Source organism: Natrix helvetica (assembly GCF_964273705.1).
Source record: "Natrix helvetica genome assembly, chromosome: 2".
Taxonomy (NCBI): Eukaryota; Metazoa; Chordata; class Lepidosauria; order Squamata; family Natricidae; genus Natrix; species Natrix helvetica.
Window position 1 is genome coordinate 217538398 of NC_138552.1, and position 25949 is coordinate 217564346.

At 43.8% G+C, this 25949-nt stretch overlaps 1 protein-coding gene across 4 annotated transcripts in view; it reads right to left on the reverse strand.

Annotated features, from left to right (window-relative positions):
• The window catches only part of TRIM67 (tripartite motif containing 67), an 88867-nt gene extending 65814 nt beyond the window's left edge, over window positions 1-23053 (reverse strand). For 2 of the 4 annotated variants that reach the window (XM_081941782.1, XM_081941780.1), the window contains exons 1-5: window positions 21947-22957; window positions 8772-8867; window positions 3544-3666; window positions 2249-2359; window positions 1480-1633 (exon numbers count right to left, since the gene is read on the reverse strand). In XM_081941782.1, the coding sequence (XP_081797908.1) occupies window positions 1480-1633; window positions 2249-2359; window positions 3544-3666; window positions 8772-8867; window positions 21947-22879 (1417 nt within the window). In that variant the 5' untranslated portion in view covers window positions 22880-22957. Of the gene's footprint in view, window positions 1-1473; window positions 1634-2248; window positions 2360-3543; window positions 3667-8771; window positions 8868-21946 lie in introns of all 4 variants that reach the window. The other 2 variants (XM_081941783.1, XM_081941781.1) reach the window with 2 other exon arrangements.
• Window positions 23054-25949: the final 2896 nt, after the last annotated feature.

Below are 25949 nucleotides of genomic sequence, written 5' to 3' on the forward strand. Positions count from 1 at the left end.
AGCAACTGCTGGGAGGGAAAGCTTCTTTCTGCAAAAGTTCCATTGCTTGGTTGCATTTTTAAAGCTTCTTGAAAATTGCAAAGGTGCTATGAACTGCTAAAAACTCGAAATCTCTTATTTTATCCTATGGGCCCATCACGTCAGGTAATCTCTCTATGAACTCATATTAAAATTCTTCTCCCTGTGCACTAAACTTTAACGAATTTCCCTTTTCCCTGTATCAGGTTCCCTGCAGTAGCTATTAAGTTTTTAAAAAGGGAAAGGGGAAAAAAGAACAATAACACATTTAACATCATTTTTAGTAAATCATTGTAAGCACATTAATTTCCGAGGCTTCTAATTGCTGTTCCATATAATCTATGTCACATAGTATTGTTGGAATAGGAGTGGATGATGATGATTCTTAGATCATAAGAGTTGTTCTTAAGCACACATGCAAATGGCTTTTCTTCAATTTTGGCCTGAGATTTAATTTTATTTAAGGCTGAAACTGCTCTATATTATTAGCAAACTTTCTACTTTTCCTATTCACCTACATTTCTCAGTGCCAAGGCAATTTTAATCTTTATCATATACCTCATCCTTTGTTAATATTCTTGGAACCTTCTATAAAGCTATGAACAACTCTGCAACTAACAGATGTATATTTTTAATTGCACAGTTGTCCATAGCTGTACGTAACAGAAAGCAGATATTGAAAACATCAAGCATTTTTTTTCAGATTACTGACATTTTAAGAGCCAGGTCTGAGAAGGCTGAGAATTCAGGAAATGTGCTAGTTTCCTGCTGTTTTCCCAGCTGCAAACAGACCCACAAAAAGAAAAATGAGCAGAAAAACTGCCAGTCCATTTCTGGTGGTTAAAGTTATTTTCACATTGATCCAACGAGAGCTTATCAACTGTCTGTTCAGAAAACTCTTGTACAACTAAAGCACAAAAGATAGAAAAACATCACAGTTCAGAAAATGGGCTCTTATATCATAAGTAGATGTTTTGGAGTCTACATCTATCAATTCCAAAACTGCTTGGTCCTTGCCAAGAGATTAGGGGATTTGTTACCCAAAACACCTAGAAGCTGCCTAAGAACATGAGTAAACATGATGGTCTTCATATGTAATTGGTTGGTATTTACTGTTGTATTTGATATGCTTTTCTACAAAGGAAAGCTTTTGAGAAAATTATCTTAGTTAGCAGTTTTTTACTTTTAAGAAATATATTAGTTCCTAATTGATGCTTTCTACCAGGAAATAGAAAGGTATCAAACATTAGCTAACATATCCAGCATTGATTGAGATTGTTACTTGTGCTTCTTAGAATCACAGAAAGAGAAATGGAAATTATTCAGCCTCTAAATAAAAGTGACTTTCATCTAGAGAACTGAGCCCAAGCTCTTGGTCTATACAACTCTCCCTTTCACAGCCATTCTTTGCAATCCCATACAAAAGGGAAGGAAAATCAGCCTACAAAATCTCACCCCTACATTTCATCTGAATGAAGTCCAGCTGATGGATTGACTGCAGCAACGGTTCACTATCCAATGTTAGATCGAATTCGGCAGATACTTTTGGTTCCAGGGCTCCTTTGACCCACTGCTCCTGAGATACTTGAACACGTTTGATTAAAGCATCTGAAATCTGAAAGAACAACACTTTTTTGCAGACTAGACAAAGCTATTGAAGAACCAGTTCATCTACTGGAAGGCAAGGGTTTGTGATCCTAACCACTCAAGGAATGAGCCCCCTGAGGCAGGTGAGTCAATTTTCAGAGACTAAATGGCGAAGGCCCACAGAATGCTGTTACCTTCCCACCAAAGATGGTCCCTATTTTTCTACTTGCATTTTTACATCCTTTTGAACTGCTAGGTTGGCAGAAGCTGGGACAAGAAATGGGAGCTCACTCAGTTACGTGGCGCTCGGGATTTGAACCGCCGAACTGCCGACCTTTCTGATTGACAAGCTCAGAGTCCTAGCCACTGAGCCACAGGCATCCCTTGAAGACTTTTAAATCAAGTAGCAAATATTTTCAGCTAGCTTCTGAAAGTGGAATGCATAGTCAACGCTAATATGTCATCATATAATCAATTTTAAATGAGGCTTACAAGAATCCATCTTTCGCCATCTTTGTCACCGAACTGGTTGGAATAAGCAACATGAAAATATATGAGGCTGGTATGACAGCATTTATCACTTTCAGACTAGAATCCTTTATAAGAGGTTGGTCATTTATCCCTAAGACAAATGATAACTTACCTGTAAGAAACCGGAAGGATCATTTTCTTTGATTACTTCTAGGCAATATTCCATAAGTCCTGTTGACTGTCGCAGTTTCAGAGTGCAGTGGTTTATCTGGTCCCATACAACCTATGGAGGGAAAATGTGTCAGAATATTCATAATCTGGCAGAGACCTGGTAACAGATCAGCCAAAGAAGGCTGCTTGGGAGCTGAGACAGCTAGGAGCCTGGGTGGGTCTTTTTCTGTATTAAGCTCTGAACTCTGAACTGAAACCAATCACTCATCTGCCTGTAACTACTACCATGTTGGAGGATGCACTATTGCTTTGTACATTTACTCATGTGTTATTATGTATATAAAGAAGTTAATGAATCCTGCTGGATCAGTTATCTGTGTGTGCTTTCTGGATGTGATTTCTGCAACAAACCCTGACAAAATGCCTGTTGATCTCTCCAGCATTCACTGAACTGAGGAAATATTTTTCAAAACGCTAGCAGAAGAGAAAATAATTTCACGGAATAATATTTGCTTAGACAAATTGTCAGCGTTTCGAGTAATGCACCCATTGAAAGCAGAACTCTGAGGCAGGTAGTTTTCTCAAAGTAAATGTTCATTGGATACATCATATAGGCACAGCCAGTGAAAACCAACTCTAAAGGTTCCACCCGGTTTTCACCTAATTAAAGGAAGCAAACCTCCTCGTCTCCCCAGTGTCATCAGTGACATTGTCCAATAAATATAGTTGGCAGGCTCCTCTCCTCCTTCACCAGCCACCCGTTAACGATGACCTTGGTTCCCACAGGAAAACTTTTTATTTTGACTGTTAGCTGCACTATCTACTCCCCCCCGCCCGCTTCCCTTGCCCTCTCTGGCCTCATGGCAACTGTGAGGCAGCACAAGATGGCTTCAGCCAGGTTCACTTCAGATTGATTCAAACATATTGATATCATCTTTTTAAACTATAGGCTCTACATAGGTTCTGATATTAGGGAGGCCAATGGCATATAAGGCAAATTCAGCTTGCATGGGAAGATTCTAAAAGGGTTCAGGATCCATTTATATTTATGGCTGAGTTATTTGAATCTCAGAGGTGTGTGACTTGTGGCTTCACGTGTATAGATTGAATACGGCAAATTGGGACCTAGGATTACAAATGATTTTTTGCATGCCCTTGTATCCTTTTTTTCTTATAAACTTCAGTAATAATGCTGAATAATTAACGTAAAGCTTTAGAACTACACATTCAAGAACATGGTTTTAAAAAATGATCAGGTTCCTCTATTCAGCAGGTATGAATAAAGTTTTCACTCACCTTTAGCTTGTGCTCACGCTCTTTGGTAACTTTTGTGAGCAATTTGGCCTTTTGGCGAGTCAAAGCATCAACTAAAGCATCACACTGAGCAACCAGACAAGCTTCATAATCCAAGCCATTTTCCTAAAAAAAGATGTAGGACAACATTTACCTTTATATTCTGAGAACACCAGAACTAGTGTGTGTAACCAACAGTTATTTTTCTACTCTTTTCTAAACACTTTGGAAGCATACAGTTATTTTTAATAACTAATTAGTGTCCTGAAACTAGTTTCCTATTGCTATAAAATGTCTGTAAATATACTACTAAGAGGATGATTTTGGAGAAGATAAAAATATCCTTTCCTACTTTGGAATCATTAAAATTTTAACATCCTCCATGCTTTGTTAGGGTGATGTTTGTATAAATTCTTCGGTGTTATTAATCAGGATTGTTTCTTCCTTCCTTCCTTCCTTCCTTCCTTCCTTCCTTCCTTCCTTCCTTCCTTCCTTCCTTCCTTCCTTCCTTCCTTCCTTCCATTTCTTAACTGTCCATCTCCCTTATTTTTCCTGTCCAAATCCTGCTCCTGATTGAGAAGCTCAGTTGTTGGAATCACATCCATGATAATGCAGAGATCCTGTTCATCTGAATGGAATTCATACAGGATATTGTGGATTGTTGGTGCATGGGTTCCAGACTAGTAAGGCAGTGAAGGCTTTGAGTTGGTGCATGGGTTCCAGACTAGTAAGGCAGTGAAGGCTTTGAGTGGAAAATACCATAAAGCTGCAGGCTTTACAATCGTGTTCAATTAGACACAAACATGTCTGTATATTCTCACACCATATTACCGCTCATACATATTCATTTCTCTCTCTCTAATATACAAGCTGACATAGGTACACTTAATGCCAATGTCTTGCATAACTGAACGTGCTGCCTGAAAGTAGGGAAGAAGCAAGATTGCTGAATAAAAGAGAAATAATGAAGATTCTCCCTCCGAGCAAATTAATCTGAAGACCACTGTGAAAAACCAGTGGGTTGAGGAAGGGGCTGAAGGAGCTTCCGGCGATGGCGGTCGCCTCCTGAAGCTCCGGAATACCAAGGAGCTCAGTGATGGGCGAAAAGGTTGTATCCGACCCTCATTTCCATCCGAGGGTCAAGAGTCAGACAGCATGACCTCCCTGGCCCATTTTCGACCCATTTGGGTCCGCCAGGGTGGGTCAGAAGACCGGAGGGAAGGATAGAGAGCAGATGATATGCGGAATGGGGGAGAGAAACCGGCAACGGAAATGGCGGCGTGTGTGTCAGCGACAGCGGCAGCGTTTGGAGCGTTTTGGAGCGTTTTGGAGCGTTTTGAAGAGAGCGGCTAGAAGGAGGAGGAATTGTGAGGCTGGAAGGAAAGAGACTGGTGAACAGGTGAACTGAGAGGATTGGAAGGAGTGAGCTGGTGAGCTGAGAGGTTTGGAGGAGAGAAGAAGAGATTGGAAGGAGAGTGAGGAAAAAAAAGGAGAGAGAGGAAATGAAGGAGTTGGAAGGACACTGGAAGGAGAGAGGCTGGCTCCAACAGCAGCCGCTGAAAGAGCTGTCATGGATGCCAGTAACATCATTAGGACATTGGGTGAGTCCCACCAACATCTGGATCTGAGGTGGGAGTCATGAGAGAGTAAGACTGGAATGGAGGCTGGGGGCGGTTGGGGGCGGCCTGGAACACCGGAGGTCACCGGAAGCCCTATATTAGGGCTATGGGTAGGCCACAGGGAGGTCTAGGCCAAGACCATCTGCCCCCCCAAGAACATCGGCCCCCTCCCAGTCGGGAACTCCATTCCTTAAGAACTCCAGATTACCTTCTTTAAACTCTCTCCATGAACTCCCACCCACCTAGGACCACCTAGGATCATCTACCCTTTGGACCATCTCTCCTCCACCCAGACCACCATTTGGACATCTAAGAACTCTTTCCCCCCCCCTTTTTTCTATGACTGACCACTTACCATCTATAACACCTTGACCCCATCGTGTTTTTAAGATTTTGAAGATTATTTATACGAGGCTTGACCTGCTCCGCCTGCGGGAGACCCCCCTCTCGCAGGCATGGCCCTTGACGCTTGCAAGGGCCCGCCTTGATGATGGGTTTATAGACCCCGAGAGGTGGAAAAAACGGAGACTTAGGGGGTTTTTAACTAAATGTTTTTTATCCTTTTTAGGGGGCTCCAGGGAGGGTTTTGGGGTAGGAGGGGAGGGAAATCTGTCCAGGAGGAGGGCCAGTGCCAGGCGAACAGGTGAGTCCAGGAGGGAAGTGAGTGTGGTGGAGGGGGGGGAGGGGAAAGAATGTTCCAATAGAGGGTTGCCTTATTACATCGGTCGCGGGGAGGAGGGGATGCGAGGACAGGAGAAGACCACAGCGTCGGTTGGGAGACCGCGGTTGTTGGTTACACCCGGTCGTTTGTACCAACCCCTGCAACCTAGGTGGTCAGGAACTACAGAGCCAGGGCCTGAGGCTGATGCTCTGCAATGCAAGGTCCGTGACCAACAAGGCCCCCCTCATTAATGAGTTGATCTCAGAGGGGGAGCTGGACCTTGCAGGGATAACGGAGACCTGGTTGGGCCACGAGGGTGGTTTACCCCTTGTGGAAATGTGCCCACCGGGTTTCCGTGCATTCCATCAGCCTCGAGCCCTGGGTAAGGGTGGTGGGGTGGCGGTAGTTATACGGGAATGTCTAGAGCCGAGGGAGTTCACTGTTCCTCAGATACCCGGATGTTAGTCCCTTGGTGTGAAATGGGGCCCAGGGAGGCAGTGGGGCTTGCTGATTGTATACTTGGCTCCTCGCTATACGTCAGCAGCCATGCCCGAGCTCCTCGAGCTGATCTCAGAGACGGCAGTTGAGACCCCCAAGCTTGTGGTTATGGGGGATTTCAACTTGCCGTCGATGGGGGAAGCATCCGAGGTAGCTCGGGAGTTCATGGCTTCCATGACAGCCATGGACCTGACCCAATTAATTCAGGGCCCCACACACGAAGGTGGCCACACTCTGGACCTTGTTTTTGTATCTGAACAGTGGACGAGTGATCTGGGAAGAGGGGATGTAACCATTACTCCCCTGTCATGGTCAGATCACTCATGTCTCCAGCTGGACTTCCCTGGCGCTACCCCCCAACGCGAGGAGGCGGAACCAAACTGTCCAAGTTGGTACCGCCCCAGGCGCCTGATGGAACCGGATAGGTTCCAGACGGAGCTTGGGCCATTCCCTGTAGCCCTGACCCGCTCTCGCTCCGAGAACCTAGTGGCCGCCTGGAATAGGGCGGCCGCTGGGGCCCTGGACCGAGTTGCGCCTTTGCGGCCTCTCCTGCGGCGACGACCCACCCGGGCTCCTTGGTTTACCGAGGACCTGAGGGTGATGAAGCGCCATAGGAGATGCCTAGAGGGCAGGTGGAGGTCCTCACGCTCCGAATCTGACCGAACACAAGTAAGAGCCTATTTACGGACTTACCTTGTGGCATTAAGAGGGGCCAAACGCAGACATTGTGCCACTCTTATTGCGTCCGCCGATAACCGCCCTGCCACCCTGTTTCGGGTGACCCGCTCTCTCTTATCACAGAGGACGCGGGAAGCCCCTTTACAGGGCAGAGCAGAGGAGTTTGGGGAATATCTGCAGGACAAAATCGCTCAGATCCGGGGCGGATGGGCCCCCTTCAGTGGACCAGAGGAGCCGCCAACAGTGAGTCTTGTGAGACCACTCTGGGAGGAGTTTGCGTCTGTTGCCCCCGAGGATTTGGATAGGTTGCGTGGACGGCTGCGACCGACCACGTTTAATGGACCCGTGTCCCTCCTGGTTGGTACTGGCATCCTGGGAAGTGACACGAGGCTGGCTACTGGGCCTGGTGAACGCCTCTTTGAGCGAGGGGTTCTTTCCTGCCGCCTTGAAAGAGGCGGTGGTGAGGCCCTTACTCAAGAGGCCTTCTCTTGACCCGATGGAGCTAGCTAATTATCGTCCAGTCTCCAACCTTCCCTTTTTAGCGAAGGTTGTAGAGAATGTGGTGGCACAGCAGTTTCCACAACACCTTGAGGAATCCGAATATCTAGACCCACGCCAGTCCGGCTTCCGGCCCGGACACAGTACGGAGACGGCCTTGGTCGTGTTGGTCGATGATCTCTGGAGGGCCAGAGATAGGGGTTGTTCCTCTATCCTGGTCCTATTAGATCTCTCGGCGGCTTTTGATACCATCGACCATGGTATCCTATTGCGCCGGCTGGGGGGGATGGGAGTTGGAGGCACCGTTTTGCGGTGGTTCGGCTCCTACCTCTCCGGCCGGACGCAATGTGTGTTGGCAGGGGGGCAGAGGTCGACTCTGAGGCCACTCACTTGTGGGGTGCCTCAGGGGTCGGTCCTCTCGCCCCTTCTGTTCAACGCATATGTGAAGCCGCGCGGGCTATTTTGGGGGGTACTAGGTACTCCCACGTAACACCGCTCCTGCGCGAGCTGCACTGGCTGCCTGTGGTCTTTGGGGTGCGTTTCAAGGTGTTAATCACCATCTTTAAAGCGCTCCATGGCTCAGGACCTAGGTACTTGCGGGATCGCATCCTATCACACACTTCCCTGTGACCGATTCGCTCTCACAGGGAGGGACTCCTCCGGGTGCCGTCCACTAAGCAGTGCCAACGGGCGGCACCTAGGAGTAGAGCCTTCTCTGTGATGGGCCCAACCCTCTGGAATGACCTCCCCCCCGATATCAGAACCACCACCGACTTTCTCTCCTTTCGACGAAAACTGAAGACTCACCTGTTCCGTTTAGCCGGCCTGGACCATTCATAACCTTATTATACCTCCTGGCAGATATATTTTAACTGGGTAATTTTAATTGGGTACTTTTTAGGATTGTTGATATACTGTTTTTATCTGCTTTACCTTGTACAGTGTCGTATTGCCTCCTCTTCTATGTTTTTATGTTTGTATGTTTGTATTCCATTTTATCTGTTTTATTTGACTGTACACCCCCCCCCCAGTCCCTCTGGGGAGAGGGGGCGGTATAAAAATCGAAAATAAAGGTAAAGGTAAAGGTAAATTCCCCATTATGATCTGTGATTCCAAGTGTTGGATTGGACTGTACTGATCTTTTATTGACTTGGTTTAGCCTCCTCACCACACCTCTGCAATTACACAAAAAATTGCCCAGTAGACTTGCCATTGTACAGTTTTGTTATGGCCACTCAAAACAATGTACATAAAAGCTCAAACTCTATCTACATTACCTGTATCTGCTGTAAAATATTTTTCAGTTGCACCAAAAATTCTTTTGCTTCCTTTGCTTTGTCTGAAATGCCGTTCAAAGCCTGGGACAGTTGTGCCTGGAAGGAATAAAAGATGAAATTAGCTACCACTATTCATGCCTTCCTGCCTGCCTTTCTATTACAAGCCCTGGTAATTGTACATAAAAAGATTGAGATTTTACTTAAAAGGCAGATGGGGGGGATGAAGACTGGGTGTTCAACTGGGATCCTGGAGACCAAGATTCAAGTCCACCTTCAGCCATGGAAGCTCAGTGAATAATTTCAGCTACTTGTTCTCTCTGTCCGATATATCTCATCGGCTTTTTGTGGGATAAAATGGGAGAAAGCAAAACTGTGCATGCCCCCTCAAGCTTCTGGAGAAAAGGTAGGAAATCAAATAAATTAATAAAAAGCAGCATTCCCTTTATGTATTTACTGATATACTGCTTTGCAAACCCTATAGAATAGAATAAAACAGAACAGAACAGAACAACAGAATTGGAAGGGACCTTGGAGGACTTCTAGTCCAACCCCCTGATTAGGCAGGATACCCTACACCCATGATGGCAAACCTATGGCACATGTGCCACAGGTGGCACACAGAGCCCTCTCTGTGGGCACACCAACCGTCACCCCAACCCAGCTCCACCAAGCATGCAGGTGCGCCTTGCACCAGGCAGCTGGTCTTTGGGTCTCTGCCATGCATGTTGGGGGGGGGGCAGGGAGCATGTGGGGGATGCATGTACAAGGGGGTGCTCGCATTGCATTTTGGGGTTTGGGCGGGTCCTCCCCCCCAGTTTTGAGCCTGGAAAGCTGCTTACACCAAACTGGAAGCCAAAACAGGGCATGGGGGTGCCACACAAGGCCCCCCTCGTGCCCTGTTTTGGGCCTGGAAGGCTTCCTGCACCAACCTGGAAGCCAAAAATGGGTGAGGGCGGGGGTACATGTGCGGGGGGTGCTCACATTGCATTTTGGGGTTCCAGGTGCATGCTTTGGGCACTTGGCACCAAAAAGGTTAACCATCACTGCCCTACACCATTTCAGACAAATAGTTGTCCAATCTCTTCTTAAAAACTTTCAGTGTTGGAGCATTCACAACCTCTGGAGGCAAGTTGTTCCACTGATTAATAGTTCTGACTGTCAGGAAATTTATCCTTAGTTCTAAATTGCTTCTCTCCTTGATTAGTTTCCACTCATTGCTTCTTATCCTGCCCTCAGGTGTTTTGGAATAGTTATACGATTTCTGAATAAACAACAGCAACTGCCAATCAATAACACAATCCCTGTTTTTCCCATACAAGGGCCCCCAAAATTAAACCAAATATTGATTTAAAGACCACATAATGGAAAATGTGCCTTCAATGTATTTTTCAAATGGCATGAATGTAATTTAATATGGAATGAACAGATCTGAAGCCCACCTGTTCCTGGCCTAGAATAGTTTTCGCTCACTAGCCATTCTTGTAATTTCCATTCTAAATGCTAAATGCTACTGAAAATGGTAAGGAAACTCATAGGTCAATAGCTGACAGGCTCAACCCTTTCCCCTTTTCTGAAAATTGGGAGAATTAATTCCACTCCCCAATACTAGGGTATAATATTATCAGATTGATCTATATATGAAAAAGTGAGGCCAAGTCAGGAACACACAAATCAACATTACATTTCAATATCACAGCCAGAAGCCTCACCTAATATTAGAATGTTAATAAGCTTCCTTACTTCAAACCCTGAGACTAGCCACCAATCAGGGAAGGTCTGGTTATTTTGCTGTAAACTCATAGGTTAGTCTTCCTAAGACCCACAAAACAGTTTTAAAAGAAGCTTCCCAAACAGCCTGCTGAATGAAGTGAGTTATTATTACCCAGATACAATTTGCCAAACTAAAGAGGGGGTTTCATCTGCAAAGAACAAAGGTTGCCATGGTTTCGTTGAAGCCACTTTGAATGATTTGTATTTTTTTCCAGTTTGAATAATTTAGAAATGAATATAAGTGCAGAGACTTTGAGATATAGTGTATGCTAAATTTCTTCTGACAAAGCACCGCCCCTTGTATCAAAACATCGTTTACCTTGCTTCATTTGCAGAGTTCCTGGAAGCTCCGACTCGGTACATTGGAGTAACTGGCACCTATTCTGGCATTTATCATGATTGTCTGGTTTTCCTTTATCTCAGGGGCATTTAGAAGATTTGGGGGTGGAAGGGAGTATCCTAATTTTCATCTCGTTAACATCTTTATCTGCGCCTCTAAAGTAGCGGTGGGATTCACTTACCTTCCCTATCGGTTTGCAAATGTAAACCTGCGCTTTCCTCTTACGCGCCTCGTCTGTGCATGCGCAGTACTCATGCATTACATCAGGGCGGGTGGGTGGAGCCTCCTGCAGCCGCCGCTACCGGTTCGTCTGAACCAGAGAGAATTGGCTGAATATCACCTCTGCTTTACAGACAGGTGGGCTGGGAGAGAAATGTCATATCTAGCTAAGGAACAGGGGGGAAAAAGACCCATCTTTCTCTTCCCTCCCAATTCTCCCAAAATGCATTTCTGAAGACACCCAGAATTGGTCCTTCAAGGAAATTATTGCAAAGCATAACATATTTTATATATTGCCTTTGGTGTTGGAATACTGTAAGGAGGAAAGTTTTACTTTCATGCCAGTGCAGCTAATGGTGCTTTTAGTTGTCTCCCTCATGGGTTAGGAGGAGATTAAGGCAACAATGTGGGAACAAGGAAGAATGCTGGTGAGGTTGGGGGCATGATGATCTCATGGTTAAATATAAGGGTTGTCAAGGCCAAACAAACATGAACACACACACACTACACTCTTTTAAATATGCAGGCTATCTCTTACCACAGAAGAATCCAAGTATCTTGGCAAACAGCCAAGATAAATATTTAGCTACACTTTTAAAAATTATCACCAATATTCTCTGCAGCCCACCAACTCTTTCAGAATACACTGAAAGATTTCCTCTGAAACTAAGTGGTGAAGTTGTAAATGCCACTGAGGTTGTCCACACCTGCATTCGAGCAATGATTGTAGCAGGGCTGGCTTATTTTTCAGAGAATTTCCTTAACCACTTGTGCCTAAATCTGTCAATAAAGGAGCCCATGCAAAAACAGGAGTTCTATCGATTCCTTGAATAAGCATCAATTCTGCTATTCCTTCTCAGATAAGGGTTCATTTGTTATCCTGGGGGTAACAGCTGCAACAGAGTATTATTGATCTCTTTCTGATCTGGTTGTTGACTATAGTTTACAGGACATGGGACTGTTGAGGCTGGCTTTCCAAGGCTATTTTAGAAAAATAGTCAAATAAAGGCACTGTCATTTCTATAATAACTTCTTTACAAGATAAGACCAACAACCAGCTCTCAGAAGCCACCCGGAGGTCTCTTCAGAGAGAAGCATGAACAAATGGCCATCCCTATCTATGGACTGTGGCAGTGGGGGCTCCTCTCCCCATTGCTACCAATTTCCCCCTGTTCACGGGGCTGAGCCTCCTGTTCGTGCATGGGCGGTCTGCACGCATGCGCACTCCACTGCCCCTCCGACACCCAGCTGCTTGTCAGAGCTCACGCAGGTGCTGCACGCTGTGCACGTGTGCGCAATTCACCGGTTGCTTTAAAAAAAGGTATAGAACACGGGCGGGCAGGTGGGCCAAACGAGCCACTGTATCAGTACGCCGTCAGCTGCTCCTACTATGGCGGTACTGGGCCATACCGGCCGAAACACACCACTGGACTGTGGTTACTAAATAAAGTAGTAAAAAGCTGTTGGGATACTAACCAATTTGGCTTGCTACATTATTATGTAATTATTAAATTTTAACCCCACCTTCATCATTTGCCATTCTTGAACATATGTATCCATCCAGGAAGCATATACTACTCAAAAAAGTAGATCTCCTTTTTTTCAGAACAAAGAGCTCGCCAAGGTTTTTGTTAAGCACAATCTATGGTTAAATGTGGAAGCCATAGTAAATAGCATGACTGAAGTTGATTGTATTAACGGATTGCCTTTGTACTGTATGTACTACAGGCCCCCTGTTATTCTGCTGCTGTCACAATGTGGGGTTTCTAGCTGTTACAGAAAGAGAAGCTGCGAGGAATATAAATCCTTCCATTCCCCACTATCTTGTCAGAGCTTTTTGGATGAGAAGTGAAACACCTTCAAAGAAAAAACAAGAAAGTCCAGTTGCCTCCTGAAAAAGCACCTTTGGGACAACCATGACCTGGATGACTGAGAATCTCTACAGACTACTGCTTGGCACTTATGCTGGCACTCTAATTCTCAAGGGTCTACTGTAGTTACAGCAAGGTGGTGCGGTGGCCCATCAATCTGAAGAGCACCCACTGTTGTTATAAAACAGGCTGTTTTATAGTAGATTAAATGTGGAGAGTCAGAAGCAAAAGCACCAGTACCACATCTCGCCAAGCTGCTTCCTACTCTGAAGTAAAGTTTTCTTGTGAAAAAAACCTCTCGTAAATCATTGGGTTATTAAATAAATGGAAACTTTCACTTCTATTGGCGCATCATCACATGGATAATCAAATGGGTAACAACACCTTCTTCTTGTATAGTTCCATTAGACCTCAGTGACTGTCATTCTTTCTCTTTTTTATTGTCATTTCTTCAGCAACTGCCTGTATTAGAATAGAATAGAATAGAATAGAATAGAATAGAATAGAATAAATAGAATAGAACAGAACAGAACAGAATAGAATAACAGAGTTGGAAGAGACGTTGGAGGTCTTCTAGTCCAACCCCCTGCTTAGGCAGGAAACCCTACACCACTACAGACAAATGGTTATCCAACATCTTCTTAAAAACTTCCAGTGTTGGGGCATTCACAACTTCTGGAAGCAAGTTGTTCCACTGATTAATTGTTCCAACTGTCAGGACATTTCTCCTTAGTTCTAAGTTGCTTCTCTCCTTAATGGGTGATTAGTTTCCACCCATTGCTTCTTGTCCTACCCTCGGGTGCTTCAGAGAATAGTTTGGCTCCCTCTTCTTTGTGGCAGCCTCTGAGATATTGTAACACTGCTATCATGTCTGCCCTAGTCCTTCTTTTCATTAAACTAGACATACCCAGTTCCTGCAACCGATCTTCTGTATTGCTGAACAGGCGCCTGCTTTTATATTCAGGTTGTAAGTAGAGAATTCTGAGCTTGCTTGCCTTTTCAGAAAAGGATGGAAATATCTGGCTCTTGAACATTCCCGTTCTGTAGTTTTTATGACCAGTCAGAGATCTCTTGGAAAAGTCACATGAACTTGAAAATGGGAGCCATTCTCCCATTGTCTAAAAGGCCTTGATCTGGCATAACAGCCACTGGTCTCTTAATCCCAAATCCTAAATTTTCAGTCTATATTTTCATTCCAAAGTTTGCTGAACTACACAACAATTTAGAGCAGGTCCCCATGGAAAAGGTCTAGGATTCAATAATTTAATAAACTGGAATAGTCAAATAATTTTCTTTACCTAGATGACAGACTTCCTGATTATTTATACATAGCTATATTACATCATCAGTAGGCTTGACACATTTGCTCATTCAGTGGCTTTAAATTATTCATAATGTAATTTAAGTTCAAGAAGTAATTAACATATTTATGGGCAGAAAGAGAATCCATTTGCAAAAGAATTGCTGTTAGCATATACTTACAGTAGATAAATATTTGCTATTACCTCCTACCAAAGGCCCATGGAATCCATAAGTGCTGAGGAAATGTGCCACCCAAATCAACGTATAGCACTTTTCAGTTATGGCCCAGACACTGCAGTCAACTTGGAGAGGGTATCAATGATGGAGAACAGCACCATGCATTTAAATTGCTGCAAGTTTTACACATGTGATTTTAATATCCAGTTATTTGAAACACCAGATTTGGTGAGTGTCTTTGGTTCCTTGACAACATAGTAAACTATTCCAAGTATATTGTAGAAGGATAATTAATACTTGCAGAAACACAAGATAATCACTATTATCACAAAATTGGTTAATTTATGTCTATTTTTCTCAGAGGCAAAAAGAAGACAAATCTACATTTTATACTGATTTTGGATGAGTTCATGCAGTGTAAATTAAAATAAAATTAGATTTGATACTTAATGGTGGAAACCCAACTGTATTCAGCTGCAGTATATTTATTTGCTTGGGCAAAGCACTGTTAAGTTCAGGTTAACTATTCTATTATTGTTCACTGATTGATGTAACTTTATTAAACTTCAGTTGCAGGCAATTGTAAACAGTTTATAATTTGGAATAGCATCATAAAATCAACAGATTAAAACAGTACAATAGTAATTTTAAAATCATCATCATCATCTATTGCCATTTATTTATAGCACCACACTTTTAATTAACCTGAACTCCAAGGCCCTTCTAGACAGGGGTGTCAAACTTGCGTCGTCATGGCAGCATCAAGTGATTTATCAGAACCTTTTCCTCCTTTACTAAACCGGGTGTGGGCGTGGCCAGCACGTGACGCATCCAGCCCACAGTCTACAAGTTTGACAGCCCTGTTCTAGACTAACCAGGTTTTCTCAAGCCTACAGAATACTCTTGCCTTCAAAGGGAAATTATTCCATAAATTGGGAGCTCCAAAAGAGAAATTCTATTCCTGTTTAACTAGTGCGGTCTTCATGCTCTCTCTCTTTGGACATCCCTGTACAGGGGATTCCCAGGAGGTACTCTCTGTTCGCAGCTCTTACATAGCCAGATTCTACCTAGAACAGGTGTTTCCACAGATACTCAGAACCCAAGTCATGCAAAGCTTTATACGTAATCACAGGCACCACCAACTGCAATTGGAAACAACAGCCAAGGAAGCTCAGTAGCAGCATATTACAAAGCAGTAATGTGACAGCTCTGTTACCATACATGCAGTCATATTTTGTACTATCTGGAGTTTTCAGGTGATATTTAAGGGCAATCCAATGCAGAATGAGTTATAAGTTAATCAAGGGTTGTTAAGGTTTTGAGTTACTATTTTCAGTGCATCCTACTCCAGAAGAGTCTACAGTTGGGCAAACACCTTCCTGTGCACAGCCTCAACTTGCTCCATAAGAAAGAGTTGTGAGTCCAGGAGGATCAGAAAGTCGTTAGCCTGCTCTTTAAAAAAAAACACAATCTTATCTAGATTTCAAGGCTGGTAGAAACCTGAAGTCTTTTGGTTTCTGAATAAGTAATCATTCTGTCTGCATAAAGTTGACTCTGATTCCTTTTCTTCCCATCCAGATCCTGATATACTGAATTAGAACTTCCATTGCATTTGCTATATGGTTAGTGCTACACATTGATGATATCTTACCCCAAACCAATAAATGGCTTTACCCAAAGATTAAATTAAATACGAGAGAAACAAGCCCTGAAGCACCTCGCACTTGAGCATCCAATAGTTTTATTCTGCTTGCCCAGAATCCACCAACTGGAAACCTCACTCTTCAGGAAGGAGTGGAGGATGTCAAAACCATCCCTCCAATTCTCAATCCTTGCAAGCATCCCAAGAAGGATATTGTGACAAATAATATTGAAAGATAAAGAGCAGTGTGAATGGTCTTGAAAGACAGAGGGAAGAGTTGCTACAAAGACAAGAGTCAGATAAGAGGGGCTTGAGCCCATGTCAAGAAAATAATATGAAGAAAGGGCTCAGACAAGACCCTCCCTAATTCACGACAATATACAGTGAAGGAGGGGAAAAGAACATTCAGACTTGTACCAATAGGTTCCGTTACTACAGATGTTACAGTAAAAATAGTTCTGACTAATAGTTTCTTAGTCTGATCTACCTTATTGGTTGTGATTGAATGTCTATCAGACCCTAGGAATACAGAGGAAAGAACAGGATCGTCACAGAAAAGATATCTTCATCCAGGGGAGAGACAGGAGATAAGCATGAGAAAAAGAGTCAGAGTAACTCAACAATTATGCTACGTTGATCTGGAGAATTGCTCTGGCAGGTTTTCAAATGTCAATTACTGTACCTTACTAGTAATTACCTTCATTCCAGAAATCTAAGTTTCTGAGTTGAGTTTGCCAGCCTTGAAGGAATTATCAACAGACCAATACCTCTTTCAAAATCATCACACTTCTACCTCTCACAAGGAGGTATTGATTATTGCTTATCTCTTTGTCACCTCCCAAAGTATTAAGGATAACACAGGTAGGGCAAAGATCTAGTCAAAAGGTAACAGACCTGACATTACAGAGGACTCTGTCCACTTCCTCAAAATCCACAGGCTCAAAAAGCACCCAGATAAAACTGCAAGCTTTGAATGTGCCAAGTGAATCCAGTCCTTACATTTAATTTCATTAAAATTTGAAATGCTGCTTCATTGAAGCACTTGGTGATAAATTACTCTTAACAGCCATTACTTCAAATGCAATTTAAACTTTTTTTCCAAATGCTACTTACTCTAGCACACCATTGAATATTTGATCAACAGATCACCCTATTGAAAACATTAATACCATGTCTTAGCTTTGTATGTACAGTATATACTGATCCACTTCCAATTCCATTTGCCATCATAATATTCCAGGGTAGTAAGTATTTATAGGGATAACTAACATTATTAATGAATAGGCATTTGATCTCCAACTGAGTAGGTAGGAAGGAAGGAAGGGATGGAGGGAGGGGGGAAGGGAAGGGAAGGGAAGGGAAGGGAAGAGAAGGAAGGAAGGAAGGAAGGAAGGAAGGAAGGAAGGAAGGAAGGAAGGAAGGAAGGAAGGAAGGAAGGAAGGAAGGTCCTCTCTCATCTCCTACAATATAGGAGAATAAACCTCAGCCAGAATGGCCAATGATCAAACCTAATAGATGCATGTCTTCCACAGACAACAGTCACCCATTCCTATAACAAGGTAATAATAATGTTGTACTTTGAAGCATTAAGAGTATTCCATGTTGATTTGCTCATTAATCTTTACAATAACCCTGTAAATAGGTCAAGATTATTATTCTTGCATTATGGAAGGAGAGGGCAAGTTAGACCTGTAAATAGTAGGCTATTTATAGTTGTTGAGTCCATGACAGATGGGAGTTGAAGCAAGGGCTTTCTGGTTTATAGGATGAGCTTTTCATCCCAAACCCTTTTCATCCCATATCAATTATTATGGTATGTTAAAAAGAAATGTTTATTTTTCATTAATTAAGGAACAAAAGGAATACTTTCCACTGCTAATTCCTAGATTCATACTACAGAGCATACTGATGAAATTCTGCTTTTAGTGATGCTTTGCTCACACAGTTGTGCATTTAAAAAAAATCACCACTGTATCACAAAATGAATATGTATTTAATTAGAATAAATTATGCAAGCCCAGAGCTGTACCCCATGTCTGTAGCTTCATAAAAAAACATTTGTCTTGCCATGCATGACCTCCTTGTGAGGCTGGAAAAGGCATCTGAATTTCTAGGGAGCTGCTAGCAGCCATAAAAACATTGCCATATGCCACTATTCAGGATAACCTAAATTTGATTGGGGGGAGGCAGAGCTAGATAATTGATTTTCTTTTGTTTGGGAGGAGTGACACAACAGCAGAATCAAATTTTTGACAGTCCAAGTCCAAAAGGTTTGCCATCATTGCATGAGGGGGCTCACCTCGCCCTATTAAGCTGAGCTACTGAACACCTTTCATCTGAAAAACCTCTTAGTAGCTTTTTGAAATTGGAGAAAATACAAATTTCTTTTTTATTTTTCTGCAGGAAAAATAGAAAATTATTGCTAGTATAATAGAATGGAAGGAAGATCAGCTGCATATAGGCACACACTGAAACAAGGAAACAGCTGTGGGGTTGTCTTGAGATACTGAAGAGATGGGAGCCCTCGCTCACTACTCAAGCTCTGTTGAGAAGTCAATGCAGACATTTTTTATTGCACTGCAGGTTTTTTAAAAAGCCCTTGAGCAAAGTTAGCACATATAAAGACCACGTTAATAGCCTTTTTTTCCAGACATGTTACTTTATCAATAAAAGGAGGCTCCTGTATGGCGTGCATGTATCTGTGTGGGCATACAGAGTCAAAGCAATCCTACCTCTAAATAAAGGAACTGATGCAGTCCCCTGGGGGATGTACATTGTATAAAGTATGTATTATTTAGCAATAAAAGACATTTCATTGAAGTACAAAGTGAATAATCAATAATCTTCCTTCCCAGCAAGGACAAATGGGCTTAATTGGTTTTCAAGTCAATCTCAAGATCTGCTTAAGAGTAAGGACAGCATAGTTGGATTTAATAAAAAAACACATATGAACATTATTTTAAATCTCCATCTATGCATAACATTTTTTTAAATTCTTGTCATAGCCTAAAATCATTTGCTGAAAATGGTTAAATGCTCCTCAATTTTAGTATCAAATAGAAAATAAAAGGAACATGACTATAGGCAATTGATCATTTCCAATTGCCTTAACTCAATTTTGGGTAATTTGTGATTTCAGATAAGAGATCCACCTTCTATTTAAAAACACATCTTGCATATGGAACTGATTAGAAATAGTCCTCAGCTTACAACCATTCATTTAGTGACCATTTGAAGTTACAATGGCACTGCAAAAAGTGACTTATGAACAGATTTCAAACTTATAACGGTTGCAGCCTTCCCATGGTCATGTAATCAACCTTTGGGCGCCGGGGAGCTGGCAAGTGTTTATGACAATTGTATTATCCTGGGATTATGTGATCACTATCTGTAATCTTCCCGGCTGGCTTCTAACAAGCAAAATCAATGGGAGAACTCAGATTCGCTTAACGACCACATGATTCACTTAACAACTGCAGTGATTCACTTAACAATTTGGCAAAAGAGGTGATAAAATGGGCCAACATTCACTTAACAACTGTCTTTTAACAACAAAGTTAAAAAAAGTCAAATTCTTGAATGAAATAGAGAAGAAAAAGGGAAAAATACATGCAGTAATGAAGAAGGAGAATTTTAGTCCATAGGTTGCAAAAAATAATAATGAAAAAAGAAGAAAAAAACTTAATCCCTTTGGTTTAAAAGGCTTGCATAAATTCCATCCATGAAAATAACATTTAAAAAGTAAGATAACCCACTGTCCAAAACCATTCAAAGCTTAATTTCTTCTGTTCTCAAATTTAAATTAAGTTTTTTATAGGCAGTCTCTTTTAAAACGCTAAAAATTCCTCACCAGCTGGAAACATTTTCTCTTTCCGTATCCTTTCATTTTGGAGCCGCCCTGACTTCATCAGCCTAACGGCTGAATTTTTTGTCACCAGCTTGAAGAACTTCTCTTGGATCGATCAGGGACTTTGTTATGTCCCTAAGATCAGCAAGACATATTCTTCCTGTTCACTGTCTCTGCGGGACGGTTTAGGTACCATTGGACCACCCAGTGGCAAAAGTATCGGCTGCGGTCTCGGAGCATCGAGACTACATGTCCATATCGTCGCAACATTGGCTCCTCCTCTCCAAGTCGAATAGAATTCTTTATTGGCCAAGTGCAATTGGACACACAAGGAATTTGTCTTTGGTGCATATGCTCTCAGTGTACATAAAAAGACAAGATACATTCATCAAAAAGGTTACCAATACGGAGAGCATGTGGTTCTTTCTACAAAGATTCACTAATGACCAATCTGTTTTACTATAACAGATTCTGACCTACATATGGCAGTGGTTTATTTGAAAAGTCTTGTTCTGGCATACAAATATGGGAGCCCACTTACGTGTTAAGAGTTTTGAGGAAGAACCTATTCCTTAGTCCTGCTATCATCAGAGAGGTATCTTCAGAAGGTACCTGAACACACACCTTTTCCATTGTTGCTCCAAACGTTGAAGCTACCTGCTAAGGAAGGCCAGATTGCTTTTCCCTTTTTTGTGCCTGTGAGCTGGCAAATGCATTTTTATTCAGATGTCTGCTACAGGCAGTTTTAATTGGCTGCTGTTTTTTTTTCTTTTTACTGGTGTTTAATTCATTTTTTGTTTATCGTTTAAGCTTTATTTCTGTAAGTTGATTTGTATAGCATTTTGCATGTAAAATCATGGTTGTTTTAGTCGACTGGTTGTTTTAAACAAAATGTTTAAAAATCTCTGGGGTGATTGGCTGGAAACTTCTTTCTCACAAAGCTTTGCTCAGAATGTATCTTCTCAAAATCCCAAAGAATCCCTGATATTCACAGGGACCTGAATCATTGGCTCACAAGGGACACCTTGAACTATTCTTATACTAGAAATTGGTGGCTCTGAAGCTACTATGAAAACTTTGCTTGGGAGAAAAGCCAAACCATCCACCTTTGTGACAGATGGCACAGGAGATGAATGGGGGTTATTGAGGCAAGTGGGAAGATATATTGTTAGTCTCATTTTGCCATTAATACTGAAGTAATCTTCAAAACTGATTAACTCACTCCTTTAAAAGGTGAATAAGACCTGTTGCTAAGAGAAGCACAATAGAGATTGTAAAGAACTATGCATGCATCTAATCATTAAAAGAACAGGAGTGTTTAAAAATGCCCATTCGATGTATAAATATCTTGATAAGGAAAGTTGTGTAAAATTATCTGCTTTCTGTTCAGATCATGTAAATCATTCTCGTCTTAATAAAAAGGCAGCATTTTTTTTCTAAAATGAGAAGTACCAGTGCTAAAGTCGGCCTGGCAGCTGCACATAATACAACAGTGATCCCGATTTCAATCTTCCATGAAGGACATCAGATATAAACTCTGCACTTCTTCAGAGACATTCCTTGCAGTGCCTATGACATTTACCTTTTCTTCCACTGCTCAACATTGTGACTCTTCTCTGCAGTAAGAATGCCCAGGAAAGTTTTAGGGGAGAATTATTTAACAGGTTAACAGATTGGAAGGGACCTTGCAGATCATCTGGTCCAACCCCCTGCCTAAGCAGGAGACCCTACATCTGCCTCTATCTAGGATCAAGCTGACAACCTCCTGATTGAGAGGCGAGAGCTCCACCTCTAGGCCTCAGCTGTCTGTTTTATTCACCCTTGGGAAGTAGCCCAGAGTGACTCAAGAGAGCGAGAAGTATGGCATATAAATTTAATAACTAAACAATTAATAATCTTCCATTAGAAGAGGCGCACCCCTCTCCTCATGTAGCAGGTGCTGGGATAACACCCAGAAGCCCCTTTGGCATATGCGAAGCAGGGCAGCCCCTGGTGGGCAAGGCTTACCTTGTGTTGTTTCCACATGGCTCCCAGGGCTTTCACATCATGCTTGGAGTGTTTCCCTTCTTCCAGACATTGGTAACAGACGGGGGTCCGGCAGGTCACACAGTACATGCTGTAGTTCTCCAGCTCATGATCCGCGCAGGTTGGAGACTTGCGGGCAAGGCCCAGGACTTTGCTTCCTCCGCCGCACGCCCCACCCGCGCCGCTAGGGGCGCTCTGCTGCTGGCTGGGGGGAGGAACCAAGCGGTGCTTGGCGAAAGGCCCGCGGGACGGGTGACATTTGACCTGGCAAGCCGAGCAGTAGAGCACCTCGCACTGTTCGCACAGCACCGCGGCCGCCTCCGGAGGGCTGCGGTCGCACAGTTGGCATTTGGCCGTAGCCGAAGCGGCGGCCCGGCTCTGCTGGTAGCGGTGCACGATGGCCTCCAAGAGGCGGTTGCGTTGGAAGCCGCGCAGGCCGCGGGGGTCCAGGGAAGCGCTGCGATGGCATTGCGGGCAGGTGAGCGAGGAGCTGGTTCCGCTCCCGCGGGGCCCGGCCAAAGCCGCCGCGGCCGACAGTCCCGGAGGCGGAGGCACCAAGGGCAACACTCGTACCCCGTTAGGAGATTTCAGGCTCGGGGTGTAGGAGCCGTAGCCGCTGTCCGTCTCGCTGTGCAAGCTCACCTTGTCGGCATGGTCGCCGCCGCCGGTCCCGCTGCTTCCGCCGGCGCCGCACTCGTAGTCCAGAGAAGCCGGGCCGCTTGTAGCTCCAGCGCCTGGCATTGCCGCTGCCGCAGGGCCCCGAGGGTGCAGCATGGCGGGCAGATGCTGCTCGGACTCCGGCGTTTGCACAGCGATGGTGCGAGCGCAGGGCAGGCAGACGTTGTGCGAGCAGGGCAAGATGATGGGCTCCCGGAAGAGAGAACCGCAGACCGGGCACTTCAGCTCTTCTTCCATAGCTGCGGCTGCTTTGTGTTCCAAGACGGCCGAGTAGGGAGGATGGAAGCGATCAACACGAAAGCGGCAAGCTACGGTCGGGCTTCTCGCTGCTCTTGCCGCCACCTTTTCGACCCATATTCCACCGCGCGGCCCTCCTCTGCTTTCAATGGCGCATATATCGTCGAGGCAGGGGTGGCGGGCCGGGGAACTTCTGCGGTCCGCTGCAGGGCCAGCGCTTGCCCATAGAGGAGCTCAGGCATTTGCTTGGGGCAGCACGATGGGTGGGGGCCGCACAGCAGGTGAAAGCGGGTTGCAGGCGAGAGTGGGCAAAAAAAAAAAAAAGAACCCTCAGCGCTCACCGATTAGGGCGACCATTAGATGGCAGCAAAAAGGAACGTAGAAAGCTGCATTTCTTTGCTGACATCTAAAGGTTGCCCAGATTTTTGCAGCCCCGATCTGATTGTCACGGATCTCCCCACTTCTCCACCCCCACTCCGCCTTTCCTCAAGAACGCTTCCAGCTACTGCTGCTACCGCTGCTGTTTCTCTCTCCGGTGTATCTTATGAGATGCAAGGCCTAGGCACCGGAATAGGCTCGCTTCCCATTGTGGTGGGTACCACCTGAGAGGTTTGCCGTGGGGCCCAGAGAGAGCTCTACTTACGCCCCTAGTCTAGTCTTCTCTCCGGAAAGATGTCGGAAAGGAATCCGATTTCAGCACCCAGGAGTCTTTGGACAGCTCCTCGCGGTGCAGAGTGTGTCGAGTTCAGCACCGCGGCACGTATGGACAGCGATTTCGGCGGCCGAGCAAGGAAAGGAGGCGGAAGGACGGCTCCTTTAGGTTGAGTTCAACAGCGCCAATGGCCGGATCAGCCTGCTTGGCGTTGCAGCTGCCGCGCTCCAAGCAAGAAGGAAGGGCGGGAGAGACGGGGTGGGTTTTTTTCCTAGTCTCCGCAGCTGCTGCCGCAGCGGGACTGACCTTGCTCGATGGCGGCGGCCAAAGACATGGAAGACGAGCCGGCTATTGTTTATTGCAAAGGAATTTCCTTGCCCTTGGTGGATACCGTTCGTGTAATAATCCACTTGCTTGCATTTCTATTGCATAGAGTAAAAAAAAAAAAAAAGGGGGGGGGGAGAATATCGTAAAAGGGGGCGGGAATAGGATTTTTTTCTCCAGCAAATAGATGAGCACTTGCGTGTGACAGTGAAGGGAGAGCAAGTTTTATTTAAAGGGCGATGTCTTTATATCTTATGTTTATGGCTTAAAAACCCATTACTTATAGACCAGATTGAGGATGGGAAGGGCAGGGGAAATTCTTCATTCATATTAGTTTTATTATGCCCAGAGTGGGGGGGGGGGGGGGGAATATGCTCTAAGCTAATAAATTGAAAGCTTAGTATATGACCCCAATATAATTGTTGTTTTGGTTTTTCCAGCTCTCCTATTAAACCGAAGCACTAATTTAGACCACAAAATCAAGCACTTTGGTTAAAAGAATGAAAGAGAAATGTGGCTTTTTCATTATTATAGGTCGTACATAGACTGAATGGTGATTGGATGATGGCACTTCACGCACACACACACACACAATTATACATAATGTAGGAAATAGAAACGAAGCACATCACTGGCAACCAAATCCAGCTTCGTTTCAAGAATAAATCAGAGTTGACAGCTGAATATGTGTGAGATGGAAATAATTATTACCAGAAATCTCTCACAGTGGTAAACCCCATCTGTTTTTCCTTTCCTCTACATATGTCTTAGAAAATGGAGAAATAAGCTGTTAGGGCTTTCTTTCTAATGCAGATTTAAAAAGCCCTTTTTTAAAACTTTAGAAAGAATATAGAGGTACTGCAACCCAGATGTTAATGGCATGGAAAATAAATTAGATATACTACCTTAAACTCTTATCAGTACAAGATAGTATAGTGTTTCTTGTTTTAAATGTGCATGTACAGTATTAAAACCAAAAGAAACAGTAAAAAAAGAAACAGTATATAATCAAAATGAACTATATACTGCAGAGGTAAATATAAAATATTGCTCTTATTTTACATGTGTCCTTCTGCCCTCCAGATATGATCAAATGATATTCTATGCATGAAGCTTGTTTAATTGATCACTAATACCCATGTTTTCCCAAAAATAAGACCCAGTCTTATTTTCTTTTGGCCCCCAAAATAAGCAGTAGGGCTTATTTTGGGGGAAACACGATTTTAGGGTTATCAACCCAGTTGGGCACCCCACCCCTAGTGCACAAGAGCCAGGAAGCTGACAGTGGCTAGCAACAGCTGCAGCCTGCTGGTCCCTTGGTGCACTCCAGGGCTGCGCAGGGCAGATGTCATGAAGCGGAAGGCAGGCGATCCTGATGCATGGAGCAGAAGGCAGGCGATCCCGACATGCTGCATGGGCTACAAGCAGGCCGAAAGATGCGAAGATGACATGTCCATCCACAACTCTGGCCCACCGCCACTCAGCTTTCCTGACACATCCGGATCATCTGCATCCCCTCCACCTCAGCTTCCACCTGCTGCTCACATAAGTACTCAACTCACCTGTGCTGCACAGGATGCAGCTGCTGTCAGACACAGTCAGCACCCCCACACTCGCCGTCTCCTCTGCTGGCCATGCCTGTGGCTTATTTTGGGGGTACAGTTTATATTAGGCATACACGTAAAAACAAGTTAGGGGTTATTTTCAGGATAGGTCTTATTTTTGGTGAAACATGGTATATTTCATATCAGTCTTTAAGACCAAAGACTTGAATGCTAAGACTCAAAGTAATCACTATTCTTCATCCCAGAAAAGAATTGATTTCAACCAAGAATCGTAATAATTTATAGTTAAATTACACTGTATGATCTTTTTAGAACTTGGTCTTCGTTTCCCTCTTTTTCTCGCATACCACTATGAGCACAGGAATGAAAAAGAAATGAAGCATTCTCCAACTCCTAAAAATTTTATGAATGTGTCCAAAATTAATTATGCACATACTGCAGTTTCCATCCTCACTATATTAATTCTGCATCACTTCAGTGCTGCAAAGGGTTATGTTCAGAAGAGAATTCAAAAATCTCTAAAACCATA